The sequence below is a fragment of the Carassius gibelio genome, chromosome A4 (assembly GCF_023724105.1).
Source record: "Carassius gibelio isolate Cgi1373 ecotype wild population from Czech Republic chromosome A4, carGib1.2-hapl.c, whole genome shotgun sequence".
Taxonomy (NCBI): domain Eukaryota; kingdom Metazoa; phylum Chordata; class Actinopteri; order Cypriniformes; family Cyprinidae; genus Carassius; species Carassius gibelio.
In genome coordinates, this window is record NC_068374.1 from 23175387 (window position 1) to 23197458 (window position 22072).

Consider the following 22072-nt stretch of genomic DNA (forward strand, 5'->3'; position numbering starts at 1 on the left):
AGCCTGGGATGAAGCGTTCTGACCAGCAGATTTCAAAAAGATGACCTTGCTGAGAAGGTCAGGGGCATTTATTGATGTTATAACCTTTTTACTCGTTTCATGCAGTTTGAAAAGCGGAATGAAGGTCATTTAAGACAAAAAAAGGCTCTTGAGAAGGTTCTGTATCAACAGGAAATAAAACATTTTTTATTGAACATTTGTGTATATGAAGTTATATAACAACAGTCAGAAACTCCACAGAGTGAATCACTACACAAAGTGAAATGAAATTGTAAAACACCTCATCAAAAATGAAGGTATACACAGCAATATAACTGTCGGCCCGCCGCTGGGGCGAGCAGTATGGCAGGAAAAACACCCCGAACAGTTCTACAAGATTACAGAGAAAATTTCCACACACAAAAATACTCAAGCAGGCAGTTGATATACACAAAGGCAACTAGGATCTCCCTACAGCATCAGATTCTAATTCTTTACACAGCTTTTTCTTGAAAGGTGGCTTTTCGTTGTTGTAGAGTATCGGAAGGTTGTATGTGTGTACTGTGCTCACCGATTGGGTTGTTTTTCTTCATTTTATTAAAATTTTTTCCTTCATTTTTTAAGTTGTCGGAGCTGTTTGCATGCTTTGGTAGGCTTCAGTATAAGATATCGTTGCTCTGCAGAGCTAGAAATGGCTTTTCAGACTACTTTACAAACCTCTGAGGTGCAACGAGCAATGCTGTCTTCAACTGTACGTCCAGTTCTACACCTGATGTGCAGACACCTGATAGTACAACACCCTTTTGGTGTAAGAAACGGGTGTAGCATCACAATCAATTTGAGACTCTAGAACTGTATTTTTATCCTTGTTTTATAAACAAGCCTCTTGTATTAAGATATCATAAATACTTGTATAAACGAGAGTACATGTATAAGTTCAGGTAACGTAGGAGTAGCGGAGTAATAATTGTACTTATAGTTGCGATTACATGTTTTGGAGTTCTTCTCTAGGTTCACTTCCTCCGACAGGGTAAGAAATCATATTCGGCTATGAATAAAACACATGAATCAATATTTATTGCAACATTGAAATGAAAGTGCCAACTATACTTGGTCCCACGATAGAAAGTAAAAACAAAACACAGTCCATACTGTACATTCTGAGTTCAATAATAAATATAAAATGGTCTTCAATGGGGCACAAAAGGAACGATAACCAGGTCATAGTCATGAGTGTAATCATAACAGCGATAACAAAACGGTACAGCCAAATATATTAATAGTACAACAGATAGTTTCCATAACAGGATTGATACAATTCTCTTTTATCCGGGTGATCTCAATAATGAGGAAATTATATTAAGACAAATATAAAAATATATATACACCTATTCTGAAAGGGAAGGGTCTTTATATATATATATATATATATATATATATATATATATATATATATATATATAGTATATATTATGTATAGATAGATAGATAGATAATCTCATATTTGGGGTACATCCTTTATATAAGTTTACCCAAATGTTTGTATGGTTAAATTTGTGTGCAGAAAAAATGGGAAAAATGGAGGAATCCTTAACAAGTTTACAGATGTTGAGCTCCAGACTACACACGTGTGCTATGACCTAACCAGACTATGGTCGATGAATACATCATCTCGCTGTATAGGGTTGCGTTTTTTTCTTTCATTTTTTTTTTGCCGCCTACTGCGAGATGCCGCCCATTTAAACACTAAGAAATGAACATACAAGTATTGCACAGTGCTCAACAAAATGGTGTGTGAATTGACCCCCGCAAGCGCACGCTCTGTAACGGTTATTGGAAATTGTCGCTCTCTTTTGTACTCTCGCGGTGTGATGGGGGATGGCAGCACAACGTCACTATAGTACAACATGGCGGCTACCTACTGAAAACTACAACGCTAAGCACACACCGCAGTCACAGTGATACACAACTCAGTCCCTAAAGACTCGCATGGAATGACGAATAGCTTTTTTTCTCCTTTTATTTTTATGTAACAGGGCTATCACCTACACAGTAACATTGAAAACACTTAGAAACTCCTCCTGAAGCTAGCATCTAGTGTACGCAAGAGGTTCCTCCAAGATAACTCATGGATTTAATGGACTATACGTCTACTCGCCCTCTTGTTTGACCCGTAGTAAAGGACATTAGAATATTATCACCTGTACAGACCATTAACATTTACGGTTATTGTTAAAGATTCGCTAATGCTTGTGGTATCCAAACCGGACGGTGGCCGGTTCGCTTTCTTGCGCTATAGACCGAACAGACTTCTCAACAAGAAATTGTCCATTCCTAGACTGTACAGTGCAAAACAGTAGCCACGGGGGAAAGGATTGGCAGTTAAGCATGGCTAACTCTATTGTCACTGTGAAAAGGCAACAGAAAGCAAAAACTGCTGTTTAGGGCACCGTTACGGCCAAAATACATTGTTCCCCAAAGCTACAACCACTATCTGAGTGGCGTGTGCATGGAGGGAGGAGTCGTACCTCCTCGTACCTCCCTGAAATCAATGGCAGTGTTTAAAAGCTCGCCTCTCCTACTTCCCTCATCATTATCGACTCGTTGGGACCAACCGCTTCAAAACCTTCGGTCCCACAACGTTTGATTACTTCTGATTGAAGGCAAGGGAGTCTTTTGAAAGACGCCCGGTATAAATAAATCCCCCTGTTACCCGGCCTTTAGCAAAGATCGTTAAAAAAAAAAAAAAAAAATCATGCAGTTACCAAAAATATTCAGACGTTGACTTAATCTAAAAAATAGTTGTCTTAAAGCTAGTCGAAACTCCTGGTTTCCTTCTTTTGGAGGCTGAACTGTAAATTCCTAAACAAAATGAGTTCAAAGACGAGAAAAGGAAGTGATTCACAAATTCAAGGACACAATGGTTACAGCTCGAGACTGTCCCATAAATGTTCAATTTACGGTTTCGCGAATACGCCGGATTCGAGAAGATTCGGGAATTGAAGGACAGAAAACAAGAAAGAAGCAAACCGGGAACCTGTTTTAATAAAACGTAACAGCATCACCGTTTGAGAAATCAAAAGAAAAGGCTGATTGGTCTTCATCAAGTAAGTGGTTTATGCAAAGCATACAGGTCCTCAGTTTGATAAATTAGTACAAAAAGTTCTTACGAAATCATGTGCTTGTATAATTGTCAGCAGCATATTATATTTATACCATGAAACCATATTAGTTAATGGCCTTCGTGTTCAGTGTGTATGTTAATCATGTACGGTACATCTATAAGCTTTTTTTTTTTAATGTAAACATGAAGCGCAAACCGTCCTTTACGAAGTGCGTGTACCTCCACTAGCGTTTTGCAGGTTGGAAATCTTTAACTCGTAAATATTTATATAGAGATATATCGTATAATTTATTGGAATGCAATAAGGTAAAATTCTTAAAACTCCTGTTATATATAATATTGGCTCTTTTATGTCAGCATTTACATAATTTAAAATATAACATCTTATTAAAAACATCAAGATATACACAGTTTAGGAAACGGGTAACAACATACGAACACAGAAACTAGAAATCATTTTTCGTCTGCATACTGATATATACACCTGTGGTACAATAAATTCCTCCAGTCATGCTCTATCTATACAGATCATATTGCTTAAAAGAAGGGGGCATTTGGTCGGGGACTTTTAAGGTCGTGGATGGAGATGAAACAACAAAGGACAGAGAGTTTATCGATGGAACGAAGGAAGGAAGGAAGGGGCGAGGGGGCGAAACCGACGTAACAACACAACATCTCAAGGGGGTGGTCCGAGAAGGCGGTTTACTTAAACATGAAATTAGGAGTGAGGGTGCATGAATCCTTTTATCACTGAGGTATTTACACGCACTGGGTAAAGAGCACAACACGGGCAGGTTTGTGGGAATGGGGGTGGTGGGTTGAGCTCGGGCTGCTCTATTTTTTCTGAGCTGCCAGCATGCCATCTATTTCCTCCTCCGGCTTGAGCACGTGCCACTGAGCGATGGGTCTCCTGGGGTTGGCCAGCATATCTGACCAGTGACGGAGCTCGGTGCCTGAGCTGTTCAAGCCCACAAACACTTTGCCGATGGCATCGTTCTTGCCAATCTTGTCATAGTCCAGAACAGTTATAACAACTTGAACTTTCTGCAACAGAAATTAGAAACACACAACAGTTTATCTGAACATGTCCTTGGTAATAGTATGATAATGATGATTCAAAAGTTTGGGGTCGGTAAGAGTTTTTGTTTTACTGTTATTGAAGTTTATTTATTTGATCAGAAATAGAGCGAAAACAATATTATTACAATTTTAAATAACTGTATTAATATAATTGACAACAAAATTTTATTATAGTTTAAAATATTATATTAAGAAAATGTAATCCTGCAATGTTAAAACAAAACTGCTTAATATTTTGCTATATCTTACAAATAATACATCTTCTGAAACAATATAAAGTTTTTATTTCACTTCTGATCAGTTTAATACATCCTTGTTTACTAAAACTATTCATTCCTTTCAAAAAACTCTCATTGACCCCAAACTTTTGAATGGCTAGATGTGTAAATATATATATATATATATATATATATATATATATATATATATATATATATATATATATATATATATATAGTACAGTGTACTGTATGTATATAAAAATATTTTTATGAATTATCATGCATTTAAAAACAATTGTATGACTTATTGAAGAGGCCTTTGACATTACGAATATCTTACAATGGGTTGCTGAGCAAAACTGTTTAACAATGACTGAAAATATACATAGTGGTGCAATAGTTTCCCGCCACTGACCATTTTGCCAAATAACACTACAATTATCTCAGTGTGTTACTCTGTAGGTCTTTGAAGAGCATGGTGGCAGATACCAAAGAAAGACCAGTGGGTGCCAGCAAAGTGCTCTGACCAACTCTGCAAATTGACTGCAAGCACACAACTGATCGTTGTGAGTTCGGGGTCAATGGCTCGCTCTTAGCTTGTTTACTTTGAGCTCGATCCACCCGTGCAAGAAATGCAAGTAGATTTCACTGACCGGTGAGAACAGGCCTGAGGCCATTGTTCTCGTGAGGCAAAGCTAATTTGCCATATAATGAAATACTGAGGGATGTACAAGGAGTGAGGAACTGTTAGTACGGGATAATAGCTTTTAGAAAATCATCTTCTGCTTGGTGTGAATGGGAAGGGAGGAAGGCCTCTTTAGTAAACAGGCCCCCAGACACTCTTTGAATTCAAAGCAGCTCACTAACCTAAGCATAAAATGTTTAAACTCTGAACCGTAAAATGCTTAATCAATCTGAAGCAATTTTACTCTTATTCTCCAACTAATTAGCAACAAAACTTTTCTAAAAGCCTCACACCGAGCCTTATCGCATTTCACAAGTTACTCTTCATCTGTGGCTTGCCAATTAGTCTCTATAAATGTATAACACAGTGTTCATTTAATTAGTTTTCGATGACAATGATGACAATGGGAATCAGCATCGACTTTGCTGTCGCCATATTAGTTTCAGAACAAGTAACAAAACCAAATGTCATTACCTGGATTTGTTCGAATGGCACTTCGAAACTGAAAGATTCATTGTAGTAAGGATTAAGGGTGTTCTTTTTGATTGTCGTCTTCTTCTTCTTCAGCCGCTTGCCGTTCTGCATCAGGTGAATCTTGACGTAGGGATCTGATAACACACAAGAATAGGATATAACATGAGAAATAGAGCAGTTATTCTTCTATAATAAGCTGAAAGGGCTAAAATCAACATTTTATATTAAAATCGAGAATGAGGTCTATTCAAAATCTTGTAAACCATGGACATATCAGTTTTTGAAATGTCCAGAATTGTATTATTCTAATTTCAATTATTATAATTACATAATTATTTTAATAATAATTACATAATTTCTGTAAATACAAAAGGTTGAAATGAGCAGCTTTGTATTTACTGCAGAAAAAGTTTGAGTACCACTGTACCAGAGTCATGTTTTCAGAGCCAGTCTTTGTGATTGAAGTCTCAATGACAAGAACATTAGACTCCAACTTAGGTGCAAGCTAGATATTGGATTAAAACTCAGATCTAATCAAGGATGGTACCAAATTATTTATATCAGTTAATTAATCCATCTTTTGATCTTATTTTATTTATATTTTATTTTAAGGTTTCTCCAAATATTACTAAATAACAGTGCATGCTACGCCTGCAACCCCTGACTGATGAGAACAGATCTCTTGTGGTTCGTGTTAGGATAGTACAAGCTTTTATTGACACATGACAGGTGTGTGCCCTGAGAAAATCTTCCCTGTTACATTACTGCCATTCAGGCGCATCAATCTTTGCCAGGGCCTTAAAATACTTATCTATCATTTCCAGCATCTATATTCTGTCCCCATCATGCATCTCTAATCATCTGTTTACCTCACCAACTACTGATTCACACTCACCTTTCTTCAAATCAGTATAACATACATGTCGAAGGCATCCTAAACTCTGTACCCATACCATATTAGGAGCAGGGCAGCACAAAATCTGTGGCATGCAGTTTTTGAAAGTGTAGCTCTCACAACTCACAAGCTGAGGGTGCACTTATATAAGGAATGTAACAGATCATGTTTAATGTAAATGACAAAACATTTGGTAACACTTTATAATAACTGCACGCTATTAATCATTAGTTAATAGTTAAAAGTATTAGGAAACAGTTAATTCATCATTTATAAAGCATTAATAGACATTTATAAGCAGTTCATAAATACATATATAAATGCTTTATACCTGATTTAAAAGCATATCGATAATGTATTTAAGATTGTTTTTTCATACTTTATTAATGATCAATTTATCATTTCTAAATGAAGTATAACATTATTTACACACCAGTTATTAAGGAGTTGTCTGTGGTTCATAAGATCACTTAGAAATTGTAAGTAAATGATTAATAAACTATTTAAATGTGCATTCATACATCTTATTATACAGACATATAGTAATAGTTACTTATAGTGTTAATAAATGGTTTATTAACATGTATTTCTACTGTAATTCAGGGTTAATTCAGGTAGTTATAGTTAATACAGGTAGTATTATTTACTGGTTTGTAAATAATGCTATACTTCACTGACAAATGATAAACTGATCATGAATAAAGTATGACAATAAAGTTATTAAACACATTGTAGATATGCTTTTAAATCTAGTATAAATCATTTATATCTGTATTTATAAACTGCTTATTAATGTCTATTAATGCTTTTTAAATTATGAATTATCTGTTTACTAATGCTTAATTAATTATTAATAGTGTGCAGTTATTATAAAGTGTTAATTTACAGCATTCACTTAATTCATGGTGGGAGTCTTTCATTCAATCCACTGAGTATGCATCCATGAAGCTTCACAGTCTGACAGTGGGATCACATGTGGAATGCCTGCTAAAACATTTTATTCAGACTATATGAGATGCAAAGATTTCTCATAATAGAGCATTACAGCACCTCCTGTTGAACTTACACTAACACTACAAGATCTTCAGAGCTCTGGCCGCTTGCTCCATCTACTTTTAATAAGGTGAAAACATGCAATATGGCTGTTTATGATGTTGAACTTAAACAGAACTTCCCTTGGTCTAACACTATTAAAGGTGATGCTTTTTCCTGGTTGCTTGGCAACACAGTGCCTGAGGTTCGAGGTTGTTAAAGAAATCTGTGGTAATCTACACTCACACAGAAGCCAAGCCAGAAGTTTGTGGTTCAAGGAGTTGGCAGTCCTTGTAATGACTTGTGTTTATGGCTCATATAGTCACTTGAGAAGCTCATCTTGACTGAAAATCCAAGTGAAAATAAAAATGCCCCTTGTCTCTGATGTGGTATGTTTTCATTGGCTCTGGAACACAGGCATTCAGTCACTGTATGGTCTAGGGACTCATAGTTGTCTCCCAATGGTGGACTGCATGTACTGCATTCACCCTCAGCTATATAAAGGCTGATTTATATATACAAAAAAGGTTATAGTGTCGATTTCAACCCCTATTATGTTATGTTGTATAATGCATAACAAATACAAAGAATGGTCTTTCATATCATAGTACCTGGGAACCTTTTTTTTTCTTAAGCCTGTACTATGAACTATAAAAATTAGACGTAAAACTACAACTTAAAAAAAACCTTTTATTTTAAAATGAGAAATAATACCTTGGCATCCAATCTAACTAAAAATAAAAAAAATAAAAATAAGTTAAAGTTAAGTTAAAATTACAAAAGCACATAACATTACTATGACTAAAATTTAAATGAAGAATCTAAATATAACAATATAATTGAAGATTTCAACAAAAACATTTTTTTATTATATTAAAATAACACTGACTTTACCATTGTTTTGTTTAAATATATGAAATACATATATGTATTTGTATCTTTCCGCAGTCATACAGTGGCCCCTCAAAATATCTTATTACTATACTTAATATGTATCATTTTCATTGCATTGCATACAAAATATTAAAACAAGTGGCAGCTGCAAACAATGCAAATGATTCCATAGCCTTTTGTTTTAATGTCTTTTTAAAAGTCTAAAAACATATATGTATATGTTGTTGTTTTTTTAAATTAATGGCACTGGATTTGATATTTTTATCTACTTCTGATGGCATTCAGATGACAGTCCTATTCACAGAACACATTACGTAACATAAGTGCAATGCACTCTTCTGCCAATGCATTATATGCATATTCAATTAATAATCTAAACCACAGTTATAGACCTAAAAGCATAATGAGAAAAAATACGGAAATTGGCAAGCACTGCTCTTCTGAATTAATTCAAATTACATTTATTTTAGCTGCAACAACCACGTCTTGTGCGATTACAGAGAGTAAACAGGGTTTGAATAGAGAAAAGGATAAATGATAGTGTTCTGATGAGTCGTCCTCCCTGTGGCTGAATCACAATGGAAACAGTCACTAATTATTGGCATGATCCATGCAGGCCTATTGTTTCTAATCATGTGACAGCTCTCTGGACATGCTCTGAAGGGATTCCTGTGGGAGAACAACTCCCCCCGTAACAACAATTAAATCCAAGCCATTTTCACCAACTTGGAATGAGAAGAAAAACAGTGAGAGCGAATGCAGGGACAGAAATGTTCTTCCAGTAAAATCAGTGGAAACACTGAGTGCTTTGTTAAAATGGTTTAATCCACAATACAAACTGTCAGAGTCTGGCAAAAACTGGCAAGTAATTGATGGTGAAAGCACCCTTAACTGCAAAATGTTCGCACAGGTTCTGATTGATCTGGCAAACGACCAATTCAACAAGCCCAACGATGAAATGCGATAGGAGGTTTGGGGCTTGTAGTTACCACATCGTGAAACCTATAGTCCTCTAAACACGAACCACTAAATAGAACTGTTCATGGTGTTAATATCAGCAGCGTGTTGAAGTACCTGATGAAACGTGCCTGACACTTTATAGCCAGCTTTAATCTGGATTGCTAATGGACTGGTGGGAGCGAGAAAGTTTGTTCTAGGCTGTGCTGCTAATAGCTGTTGTTCTCTCTCTGAGTGAGAAGGAAACGTCAGGCCTCTCGGCTCCCAGCAGGTGGGTCTGGTACTGATGGCTTGTCTGTCTCTCTGACAGCAGGGCGAGACGGAGCAGGTGCGAGAGAACTGGTCAGGGAGGTGGGCAAGTATGGGTGGATGAGACCCGGGTCGTTATTCATAAGTGGTTATGACACAGATAAGGACTGATTTCTGAATGCCGAGCTGTAAATTTACTCAGCGAAAATGTATTCATGTATTCACCAGAGCCGGAGATTGCTTCAGCTGATAAAGCGCAGCTCTCCGCACAGCCGTGGGTTCGAAAAGTGTCGGATCATTTCATGCCACATTTCTACGGCCTTGGGATTTGTAGCTGCGAATGACTGTACACGCATTACACGATTTTAAAAGTGAAAGATATATTAAAAATGATTTTACATTTACATACAGACAACCTTGTGGAGCTATGAGAAAATGAAAGGGTTCTGAAACACTGTTAAGGACAACATGAAAAGAGCATTCGCAACACATGATGCATCTTTCTTAGAGTATTCAGCTGAAAATTGATGTGAGGTGGGAATTTGACTGGATGCAAACTTGTTATGCTACGACATTATTGCAATATTTTAAGATTTTTTCGAACGACTTTGATGTTTTAAAGATACGACTTTGATGTTTTAAAGATAATGTGCACTATATAACCAGCAACATGTCTTAACCCTAAAAAGCCTTTTAATGTGACAACTGATTTACATGTTTATGTAAGTAGTCTGCTATACTGTTCTTAATGATTTACATTAGAAACACCATAAAAAAATATTAGTAAGTGAATTTCATATATTTTGATCAGTTCTTCTGGATAAAACTGAGTTGTTGTTTTTTCTCTTCGAGTGTGAGCTCAGTTTTCTCCTTTATCATAATATATGAGTCCAGCTGACAGTGTGACTCAGTAACTGGACTCACCTGACAGGCCACCGACATCCATCTTCTTCAGGTTCTTGGCCTCCAGAACGACCACGGTCAGTTTGCCAGCAGTGGGCACATACCGTAGAGAGAAACAGATGTCACCCAGCTTCTCTTGCTGTGAGTGGCAGAGAAAATTTCAATCAGAGACATCACTGACAAGGTAAACAGAAAAAATGAACCTACAGTAAAAACCTGTTCAGGTTTATTCAAGAGAAAATCAATTGAGGAGCATAGAATTAAATCGGATTAATTTTCCACAAATGTAGCTTCAATTGTAAACGCATTAAAACGCATTGAAACACGTTTACATGTACACATATTCCATTTATATTTCAGGAGCCATTCTAATAAACATGGACACAAACACATGTGACATATAGAAAACAACAGGAAGGGGGAAAAGGTTACATAACTTTACATTTGACTGGCTGATGCCATTTCCACACAATCAATTTCCTGTCAATTAAAAGGTCATCAGAATGGAAAAATAACATTTCATTCTGTAGTTTAATTAAATGAGTCCTACACAGAAAATAAGTTGAATCAAATGCCAAGATTTCTTTTTCCTCTTTTTCTTTTTTTTTTCAGTTGTGTAGAGGAAATAAAAGAGTAAAGAGGACTGAACTGGATGGAATTGAGAGAACGCTACGGCATTTTGTAGTCAATTTTCATTTCGTTTTTTTACAAGCACTTAAAGTGCCAACCTCAGGACACCACTCTAGAGATTCTTTGATAAAAGTCAATACTCTCCAGCTTTCACAAGCGGTGTTTGAAGTGCTCCACTAGCTCATCAGACATGGAGTGTAACAGCTGCACAAACTCAAAGAGCAACCTTCAACATATGTAGATAGCCGTCATCTCTCTGCCCTCAGCAGGCTTTTGACAGCGCCATAATTAACCTTTACACCAAGGAACCACAAAAACAAGATTCCCACAAAAACCGCAGCTTAAATGCTATATTCCATGACATTTACCATGAAAATTGAATCTCCCCAACCATTTTTCGGAAAGTCACACTTTTTTATTACCAAGCTGATTAATGGACATTTCCATTGAAGATGGATAGCCCTCAAGTCTTGCACTTGTACTTTTCCACTTTCCACAATTTTCCACTTGCACCTGAAGAACATGCCAATTGCTATTCGTCTGGATTTCTAGTATAGAAATAGACTATATAATCTAGTTTTGATTTTGTACAGAATTTAAGTGTTTTTACCAAATCTTGTAAAGGTGCACATTTGTTTCTTATTTTAGAAAAAAGTTACATTTATTTTTAAATAAAAATTCATATATTTTACTATGTTCAACATCTGTGAAGACGTATCATTTGAGTAGCCTACTACAAACTCTTTCATTTTACACAAACAGGATCAACCAAATGGGGGATGTTTGTATAGAAAAAATAAAACCAAAAAGATTTTGACTCGTTCACTTACGTGTTGCTACCAACTGGTATAAAGTGTTAACTTATCCAGATAAGCAAACAAATCTGAATGTGAATGAATGTTTTTTTTTTCTTTCAGTGGACTGAATCACTACTAGTGAACAACTCAACTGGCAAACTTACAACCAAGGTCAGGCAATAAAGATATATGCGCTCAAATGCTAATATTTAATCACATAACCAGAAACAGGTTATTGCCACCCATGTTAGCTTCTTACCTCTTCTTTCTCAGCGCTCTGGAGGTCCCTCCACTCTTCAGTCACATGACTAAAGTCGACCTTGTTCATGGGCACCTTCACGTCTCCAATGGCGTCATGTTTGGAGAAGCGGTCAAAATCATATACTGTCATCATCAGAGTTTTCCCTCCAAGCTCAATGTAGGGAACCTGCAGGATAAGAAGGGTGTGAAATTCATTGCATGCATACCTACCAGCCTAATCCCTCTCGATTCCAGTTATAGGACTCTAACACTGAGATGCTGGGATGAAACTATAAGACAATTGTGAGCGCGCAAGACAAAGAGATAGAGGTTTGATTCTTGATTACCTACAATTGAGCTGTTTTTCAGACAAAACTCATTATCCCGAAGGACTTGTTCAAACATGGCGACAAACTGCTTGATTGGCCGGGAAAGAGACAAGACCCAAAGGTTGCTATTGTGTCCTTGACGCTATCACACACACCAGCTCTCAAATTTCTTCATTTCAATAATGAAGGCACTTCTGATCTCTCTCGGTGTTGGCATCTTGTATTCAAGGTACCTTGTCATAGATGAAACTGTGCTAGGCTAAACACACAAACAGTCCTTTACCCATCTTGCCTGAATTAGTTATATTTTTGCAATTCTTTTAAGAATTCAACACTTCACTTAGCAATTTAAAAGAGGTAGAGGTCTGACTGCGGTAATTACACAAAAAGGTCTTTCTAGCTGCATGATGTCTCATAAAAACGAACTGGAAAGCTCTACTGAACATTCAAAATAGAAATTATACTACTTTCCGGATGACAGACACCTGCAGGAGTCCATCTGCATGTTTACATGTAATTACTCCAACGCCTCATGTCACTTACTGTCTTGTTAATATGCCAGAGGAAGTAGTCACAAATAACTTGATAAACTGTATGAGTAGAATGCAAACACATTGATTCAATCAGAAATCGCTTGTTATTATATAACGCTGTTAGGTTTGTGACCTACCTTAAAGGTGAATTGCTCATTGAAAACAGGATTCAACGTCTTCCGGTGGACCTTGGTCTCAAATTTCTTCTTCTTGTCTGGAAGAAGGTAGACCTTTACATAGGGGTCAGAAGTGCCGCCCATATCCATGGCAGGGAGCTCTGCTGCTTGGATGATCCCCACTATGAGCTATGAAGGGTCAAAAGTCAAAGTTAAAGAGATCCTGAGTAAAAGTCTTTGCACACCGAAAAGTTTTAGTTTTTTTCTCGTATTTATTGATTTTTTTTTTATGATGGACGAAAGTTTCGGCGGCAGTGTGTAAACATGATTGACATGACGTAAGGTCATGTTTATTTTTCAACGTGCAAAAATTTTGGACGAAAATTGAAGAGGAGTGAAGTCTTTGTCTGGACCATCACCCCACCACCATTCTGTAGGAGTTCACTGTAGTGGTTTCAAGCTGTCAAACAGTGTTGTTATTGTTAACTAAAACTATTAAAAAACCTTACGTTATTATAATAAAGTTGACATTAACACATAAATATCAGGGGAAAATTAAAAGTATTAGAAATTTAGCCCTTGAAACTAACTGAAATAACAAAAACAGGAAATATTAGTATTGTAAATATTAATAGAAGTAATACTAAAACGACACTACTTTCAAATAATAGGTGTGGTTCTCATTTCACATTGGTAGTCTCAACAAACAAGGTTTTTTCTCCACCCATTTTTTCCCATGGTTTGGTGGATGCGTCTTCACTTTTTGAGAACTTTTTTACTCCCAAAATTAGTAAATTAGTTGTGTGCTTCAGGCCCCGGCTGCATTACTCTTTAAACAGTCCCAACATTAAAGAGGCGATGGGGTCAGGCCATGTCAAGAGTGGCACTGCTGATCCTATCTCCCCATTGGCTCTGATAATTGATTGGCCGGCTGGCTGGGCTGAGGTCCTGATTGACCTGCCAGTCACCATATCCCTTGCATGGCCTCATGGGTCCTTGAGTCAGTCAATCAAGCTCCCATCAGCTTCCCATAAAACGCCCCATCTCTGTGTCAACACAGGCACTCGAGTGTAGAGCTCTCTCTCTCCTCTCACCTTCTCTCTCACTCCAACCAGCTGTCACACTTCAGTTGTGCTGCCACGGGAAGGATTGCAGTCAGTGACGAGCTTTGCCAGTGTTTTTCTGGTTTAGATGGGGGCCATCAGAGAATCCTATGATTGCGTTTTTTTTTTTTTTTTTGAAAAGGAACTATAAAGATTTTAATATCCTGTCAGGCTGTATCAATGTTTGATTTTTTTCTTTAAATGGTGGTGGGTTTCAGGTCTGGACAGTTTTATTGCTTTACATTGTAGTCTTGAAAAAACAAAAAAACCTTCTGGCTTCAAGAAAGAAACCCCCCCACAAACACTGCTCTAACACAGACATAACCGAACAGGACTAAAAAAAGAAAAACATCTGTATTTTGAAAGAAACTGTTGCAGAATAGAAAATGCTCCACAAATAATGCCCATCGCTCCTTTAATCACTGCATTCAAAAAGTTATCTTTTGTCAGTCATGCTGAAATATGACCATTAACTTTGTGGGAACTGTGGAATTGTATTATATACTGAATCCAGTCTTTAGCATTTCATACTCGACAGGAGAATACTTATTGTGTTACAATTGTAACACTTCTTTAAAGGTATTTGATATTAATGCTATTGTTGTGACATATCTAATAATGTTTCCGGTTCCAAGCCTCCAACTCCATTATGATTGAGAATTCTAGCTCAACTACTTAATTTATTTATAGCACACATTTAAGCTCAGCTTTTAAAAACTCACAATGTACACTACAGTCTCTGAACTCTAGTGTTCCTGACACCAATAATTTATTGATTCAGAAAAGAGGAATCACCGTTTGGCCATCAGAGATTTCGGTATGGAAATAAAAGTTAGAATCATGATTTTTCAGTAGTATTACAACAAGCTGTAAATGTATATTAGCACCATTTTTGATCTGATGGAGAGTTTGGACATGAAAACAATCACACGTGACATCAGACTCACAGTAAATTGAGTATTGTTCATCACGTTGACCTAAAGTTGTGGTTGCCAATTTTCACTGAATTTTGTCAGGTTAAATCAATTAATTTCAAGAGGAATCTGCAAAACGTTGAGATTTGTGTGAGGTCAAAATATTCCCCCATGCAGATTTCACAGCAGGTTCATGCTGGTCACCTAAATTTGTAGCGTTGAGCAATTGAAAGCCGCTTGGTTTGAAAAGTGACTTCTCTGTGAGCTGTGCTTCACACATCACTATACAGTAATATAGACAACGGACAATGCACAATTTGTGCTTGCAAAATGTTGCAAATGTCACTGCACATTTAGTCCCAATTATGCAATGTATTTGTCAGTGGCACTGCTGTCGGTCTCACGGGAAGTTTGTGAAACACATGTGATGCCATCTTTGAGTTTAAACAAGAAGTCTTTTGTAAGCAGCTCCGTGCTGTGAGTTAGAATAGATCTGGACGACAGCAGCAGTATGAGTCAGGGTGGATCTGTCTCCGATTGTTTTGGCCATTGTTTCGATGAGACTTTGACCAGAATAACCTTCAGTCGCTCTGCAGGATACAAAAACCTCACACTGGCTGAAGAATCAGACTGATGCAAGACATGCTGGAGGAAGATTCAGCTGTATCACTTCACCTCAGTGGGTGCAGTGCTCACGATCTCTCATCTGATGAAGGCTTTCAGCTGTCATCTTTAATTACTGCTGGAATGTTTTTCAGAGAAAACCATTTTCATAGGGGGGGTTGTTATTCGGCATGAACAAAGAGGGGTTTCCTGTCCTTAAAATACCTGTAATGTATTAGAAAACAGGCCACGATTGCAATGAACCACATCAGTGAACGTGTGGATTCACAGTTCAATGCATATCTTTTTTTCTATCCTCATTAATAACATCGCCCTTATCTGCACCCTGTCTCTCTGTCTCCCCAAGAAGCCGGCCTGGATTCCGTGATATTGTGCTGTGTGGTTTTGTGAATGCCATGTTTTGTACTTTTCTATTTTTACCCTTGCTCAGTAGGGTTGGAAAGGTCCAGATTGCCTCTAAACAAACCCAGAGTTTAGCTGAGCTCCCTGGAACCTTTCCCCTTTAGAAAGGACAAGAGTTGCAGAAAAATCTCCCAGTCCTCTGAGTCTCCCTGAAGCGATACTCAGCTTTATTTAAAGGCAGACGGGAAAGCAGCACATATATTTCCTGTCGGCACGAAGGGTGGAGATACACTTGTGTCTATGGGTATGAGTGAGTCTGTGGGTTGAATCTGGGTCAGGTTGATGTGGATTTCTTTGCATCTCCTGCTCTTTTCTTTTTTCTTTGCTTTGCTTTTTTGCAGGTGGTTAGTAAACATGTTGTAGGTTTTTTTTTTTTGCTAAAATACAGAGCACAAAAAATGACTCAATTGTTGAGTGAATTTGCTCTTTTGTGTTCATGCTGCATTTTATCCTCACATTCTTATACCTCCTATGAATACTTCAGTAAACCTAAACAGATATCTGAAATATTTTGTTACACGGGAGAAGAATAGAACAAATGCAGTATCTTGAACATCTCGTTTTTGTTCTTAAAACTCTATTATGCCATAAATTTAAAGCATTGCCGGTCATTTGCAGTCATTTTGTCATCTAAATACACATATATTGCTGGCATACAATGAAAAGGCGGAAATGAATTTGTGTGTGACTGTGGATAATCTGGCTTTTTCAGGTTTGTATCTTTTTTTTCTGCTCAGTCTCAGCATGAGACTATGCACAGCTTCAATTATCTGTCACCCAGGATCTGACAAAAGCAAGTGTATCTATTCTGGCATTCGCTCGTCTTTCAAGCTCAACCGCTTGTAAGAGGCGCCCAATGAATTTCGGCTTAGCCTCAGAGTTGAAGACAAGCCAGCACCCTCTCTCAGTCAGAATGGAAGTAATCCGATTCAAACTCAAATCTAACTACTGTGATGTGCTCTTGACATTCACAGCTATGGTGAGTTTACAGGATGAAGGGCATTATTTTAGAAATGCTAAGTCTGAATTTCTCTGGCTTTCATAGATAGCACAGAATAATAGAGCACACTGATAAAAATTACTCTGAAAAGTGATTCGTACACTCAAAGTGTAATCTATCTTCACATTTTCAGTATGTCTTTTTTTAAACACAGAGTTTACAGTGATCATTCAATTATGCTAAAGAGACACGCTGAATAACCTTAAGGCGTAGAGGAATGAGCATTATTTAATTGGAGCTGGTTACAATTTGACAGACAAACACACTGTACTTACGAAGAAGACCTCACTAAACACCACACACAGTGACGGTGATTCGGAGACAGCTCCTTACCGTATTCTCTGTGAAATTGTAATCCAAGGAATACTGTAATTTGCCAAGTTTCTCTTCTTCCTTAGGCTCCACTTCTTTCTCTGTATCCGTCAGCCCTGTTTCCGCATCATCCTCATCCTTCAAGGCCTGAAGGAGACACCCACTAACAGTCAGTCCTTTCGGCCCAACGCTGGCGCTGCCCGATTGCCCTCGCCAGAGCGCCGGGCCAGCCCTGGACCAGCCTGCTCTTCATCCGCACCTCTATTAGGGGGGGAGCAAGCTCTAAAACACCACAGCGATTAAGACCATGACATGCTCAGTGATGCACTAGACTTGGGCTGTGAACCCCCTTCTCTCCTATGATCTGCTATTGTGAAAAGAGTTGCAAGAAGATGAACTGAATGAGTGCAAGCAATTTAGACTGGTGGGAAAGGAAAGGCTAGGGCTGGGTGGTATTGGCTGCACATATGGTGCTGGTTATGGCTATTTTACAATGGCTTAGAACTTGGCTCTTCCAACCAGTGGTATTTATATTATATTATATTATATTATATATTTAAGTTAGGTTTAGATTATATACAGTTGTCAGATGTATAAATCATTTGTTATGAAAATCTTCGTAATAATCAACGTATGATGCTGGCTGTCAAAATTTGTAAAAAAACAGCAACGACAAACATGTTTTTATATATATATATATATATATATATATATATATATATATATATATATATATATACCGGTACTGTGATAAAAAATTACATGTACAGTTGCTTGTTATACCACCAACCCTAGACAAGATGATCAGACAGATGTTCTTAAGAAATACATTGTACAATACATTGTCCTTTATGTTATTTCAGGCAGAACATTCTCTGACATCAACGAATCAGTGGGTAAATGTTGTGGATGGTGCGGCATTAGCTCCCTAGCTAGCCTGAGTTTAAGACGGTGGCAGTGTTAAGGGGATGTTGAGGGAGGTTTGTTGTCGCTGGAAAGCATGCGATTTTCGAGGCAAACTCAGCTCTCAGTTCATTCACTGTGAAATAGTTGCCTTCCGAAAGGGCAGTCTTGCTCATCGGTAAAGCATGCAGGGCATTCAGGTTCTCAAGAAGAGTGCTCGTATATTGACCCTCATTCTCTGTGATGTGATCTTCCACACACAGTGGCATTGTCATGACCCTTAGCTTTTGCTGATAAAAACCACACTCATGGAAGCTGTAAGCATCATGCCAGCAGTAGGTGTTGGTGGGAGGGGTATAATGTTTACAGAGTCTTATTAGTTGTTGGGTAACAAGTGTCAAAGCAAAAGGCTGAACAAAATTGATTTCTTGACTCTCATGTCTCCTTATGAGTACCAGACTATTTTCACAATTCAACAAGCACTTTGGGGTGCTTGTTAAGTCTTGTGGTGCCTTTAAAGACAAGAAATTATTTATCCACCCTCATGTTGTTGTTGTTCCAAACCCGAATAACTTTATTTTTCCAGCAGAAAGCAAAAGGAGATGTTTAGCAGGACACATGAGCTGCTCTTTTCCGTATAATGAAAGTGGATGGGAATTAAAGGCTGGTAAAGCCAAAAACTGAATAAAACAAAACACCACAACAGTGGTCCATAGGACTCAGACACTATATTGAGAGTCACATGACAGCACTGTGATGAAATATTAAGCCATTATTCAGTAAAAAAAACATGCTTTTAAATCTTGCTTAATATTAACTTTCATTGAACCAGTTAAAAACCAGTTAGTATGCAGCTGTGAGAGTCCTTTATTGATACCCTTTCCATCTGACTGGCAAAAGTGTTCTTAAAAAACATGTCATCCAAATGAAGATCAGTCTGGTCCTCATGTTCGAAAATTGCTTCTTGAACAAATTTGTCCTGCTAATGAGGGGGGTGCTGTTCTCCTCCAGGACATTTTATAAATTTTAATTTCTAGTGGATCAGGGGCCAGTTGCACCAGCTGTATGCAAATTACAATTTAGCCTAGTTTCGATGCAAATAAGTTACACACTACTAAATAGCTTTTCTTTGGACCATTAAACTTAGTTGAAACGTAACTATGTATAAACCAAAAAATTTTGGAAGCCTCCAGTCAGGAGTAACTGTTGGAATAAAATACCAATCCTTTAGACATATATGATGGCTTACCTATAGGCCAGGGTTATTCAAATCTTGCCTTGGAGGGCCAATGCACTGCAGAGTTTAGCTCTAACCCTAGTCAAACACACCTGAGCATGCTAATCAATGTTTTTGGGATCATTATAAAATCACAGGCATGTGACTTTGATCAGGGTTGGAGCTAAACTCTGCACCGCATTGGCCCTCCAGAGCAAGATAACCCTGCTATAGACTATAATGTTATTCATGATTAAGTATCATTTTTAATGGAAACTTATTTTTACCGTTAGTAACTGGAGAAAACGGAAGTCAGAATGAAAGATAAATTGCATTTAAACAAGTTCTGCTCACGTATTTGAAGGCTTCTATTGGATCATTTAGGGTAAACATCACATGCGACTACGCATTATTTGACGGAGAGAGCTTACAAACTATTAGCTAAGTCCTGCATTAAAAACAACTTGTGCAACCAAATAATGTATCGATTTAGTTACAAACTAACTAGTAGTTACTAAGCTTCTAGTGTGGGTCTAACATTCTAATGTAATTTAAGTTAGAACCTACGAATGGCTGGTGCAACCCTACCCAGATTAGTACTAATAATATGGCCAAGGGCAGTCCGTACTTTAACAGTCTCCTCAGTAACTTTTATTTTTATTTTTTACACTGGAGAAATTATAATCTTCTGTTTAGGACCTCAAATAAGAAGTGAGAAATCAATGGTGTTCAACCTTGCGTACCCAAATGCATTTTCTCACTTCATATATATGTGTATATGTAGACTTACACACAAACACACACACACACACACATATATATATATATATATATTGTAGATATACATGTACTGTATGCATAGTAACATATATTTTACTAGAATAAACCTGTTGTCAAGAGGCTATTACAAGTCATTGCAGCAGGCTATAGAAGATCCAACAGCAATTGGGAACCTACCGCCAGTGGCAATCCCGCAAAGTCATCAGACAAAACATAGATAAGGAGGACATGGAAGGAAGAGACACAAATTAAAACAACCACACACAAAGGTGACTACATGAGTCCGGGCACACCAGGAGAAATGACTGCTGAGAAGCTCAAAGCTCCATCTGTTAGCCATACAACAAAAGTTGTTTGTTGTGCATGACTTTGTACTCTGGCATATCATCCTGATTGTTGTGTATCATTCTCAATACCTGCGCTAATTGGCTAAGTAAGAGTGACGATTCATTAACCTCTCATTTTTATCCAATTAGCATGGGTATTACAATCTATATTTAGGTGTTGCTAAAAACAACAGGTTAATTGAGTTAGTGTGTTAGCCTTAGCTGGTTTAGCTGGTCTCCTAACCTGACCAAGATGGTCTTCAGATAATCTTCCAGCTGTTGTTGGGTAAACATCATATGGTTCAGCTATAGTATATCTGTTTGCATTTGGTTTGAGGCTGATAAACTGTGACATTCTGAATTTCTTTTAAAGAGTGTTGTTAATTATCTGTGTCTGTTCCTCTTCACTGTGTTTTGTGCTTGAAAATCAATGTCTCTAATTTGGGATCTGAGTGGTCTTGGCATGGTCTCAAAGCCAGCATCCTTACACCGCAAATTAAGCTGACTTTTTCAATTACTCTGGTAGAAGTGTACTATTGCGAACATGTTAATGCAATTAGCATGCTAACTAGGGTTAAAGTGCCAGTGTTCCATATAATTTGTGGGAATGTGAGAACAAATGTGTTGCATTAATGTTCTTTCTCCTATTGTTTTCATTATATACTGTCATTTCTCTGGGTTGATACCACTTCATAGCACATACAGTATGCAACCCTACAAAGTGAATTAAGCTAAAAACAGAAAAAAAACATAATACTTTTATGAACCGTTAGCATGCCCAGGTTTTGCAGTCCTGCAATTAAAGTAAGCTGTGAAACAACATCATCAACAGATGACTCCATCTAGAGTTGTCTTATGAACATTCTTAATTTGCATCGTGCATTAATACAATAATACTTAAGGAAATAAATATATCATGCAACCTCTGATGACTAAAGAACAAGGCTAATCAAACAGCACTTTGTTTTTTTATTTACCTCGGTTTTGATACCGTCATTGACGTCTTTCATGTTGATTGCATTCTTGCCCTTGTCTTTGCCCTTTTTCTTGTTCTTCTTCTTGAATATCCACTTTTTGCAGATGCAGAAGCAGCAGGAAACAACTAGTACAACAGCAACAAATGCAATGGCGACGATGGCCCATGATGGCACTGTGTAGACAAAAACACACAAGAAAACTAAATACACTACACTGTACTTATACACTACATTTGTAACTCTCAGAATTTAAATCTTGAGATAACCATTCATTTATTAAACTTTCTCCTTATTAAACTTTCGAATGGACTGAGCTGACAAGATTCCAAACAGCCATGTGCTTTACGATTCAATATCTTCCAAGAGCAATGAGGAAA

At 37.4% G+C, this 22072-nt stretch overlaps 1 protein-coding gene across 4 annotated transcripts in view; it reads right to left on the reverse strand.

Annotated features, from left to right (window-relative positions):
- Window positions 1-157: 157 nt before the first annotated feature.
- The window catches only part of syt1a (synaptotagmin Ia), a 184565-nt gene continuing 162650 nt past the window's right edge, over window positions 158-22072 (reverse strand). For 3 of the 4 annotated variants that reach the window (XM_052577374.1, XM_052577372.1, XM_052577373.1), the window contains 7 exons: window positions 21696-21868; window positions 17515-17640; window positions 13160-13327; window positions 12180-12347; window positions 10515-10632; window positions 5564-5697; window positions 158-4147 (listed from right to left, as the gene is read on the reverse strand). In XM_052577374.1, the coding sequence (XP_052433334.1) occupies window positions 3938-4147; window positions 5564-5697; window positions 10515-10632; window positions 12180-12347; window positions 13160-13327; window positions 17515-17640; window positions 21696-21868 (1097 nt within the window). In that variant the 3' untranslated portion in view covers window positions 158-3937. The remainder of the gene's footprint in view (window positions 4148-5563; window positions 5698-10514; window positions 10633-12179; window positions 12348-13159; window positions 13328-17514; window positions 17641-21695; window positions 21869-22072) is intronic. The other variant, XM_052577375.1, reaches the window with a different exon arrangement.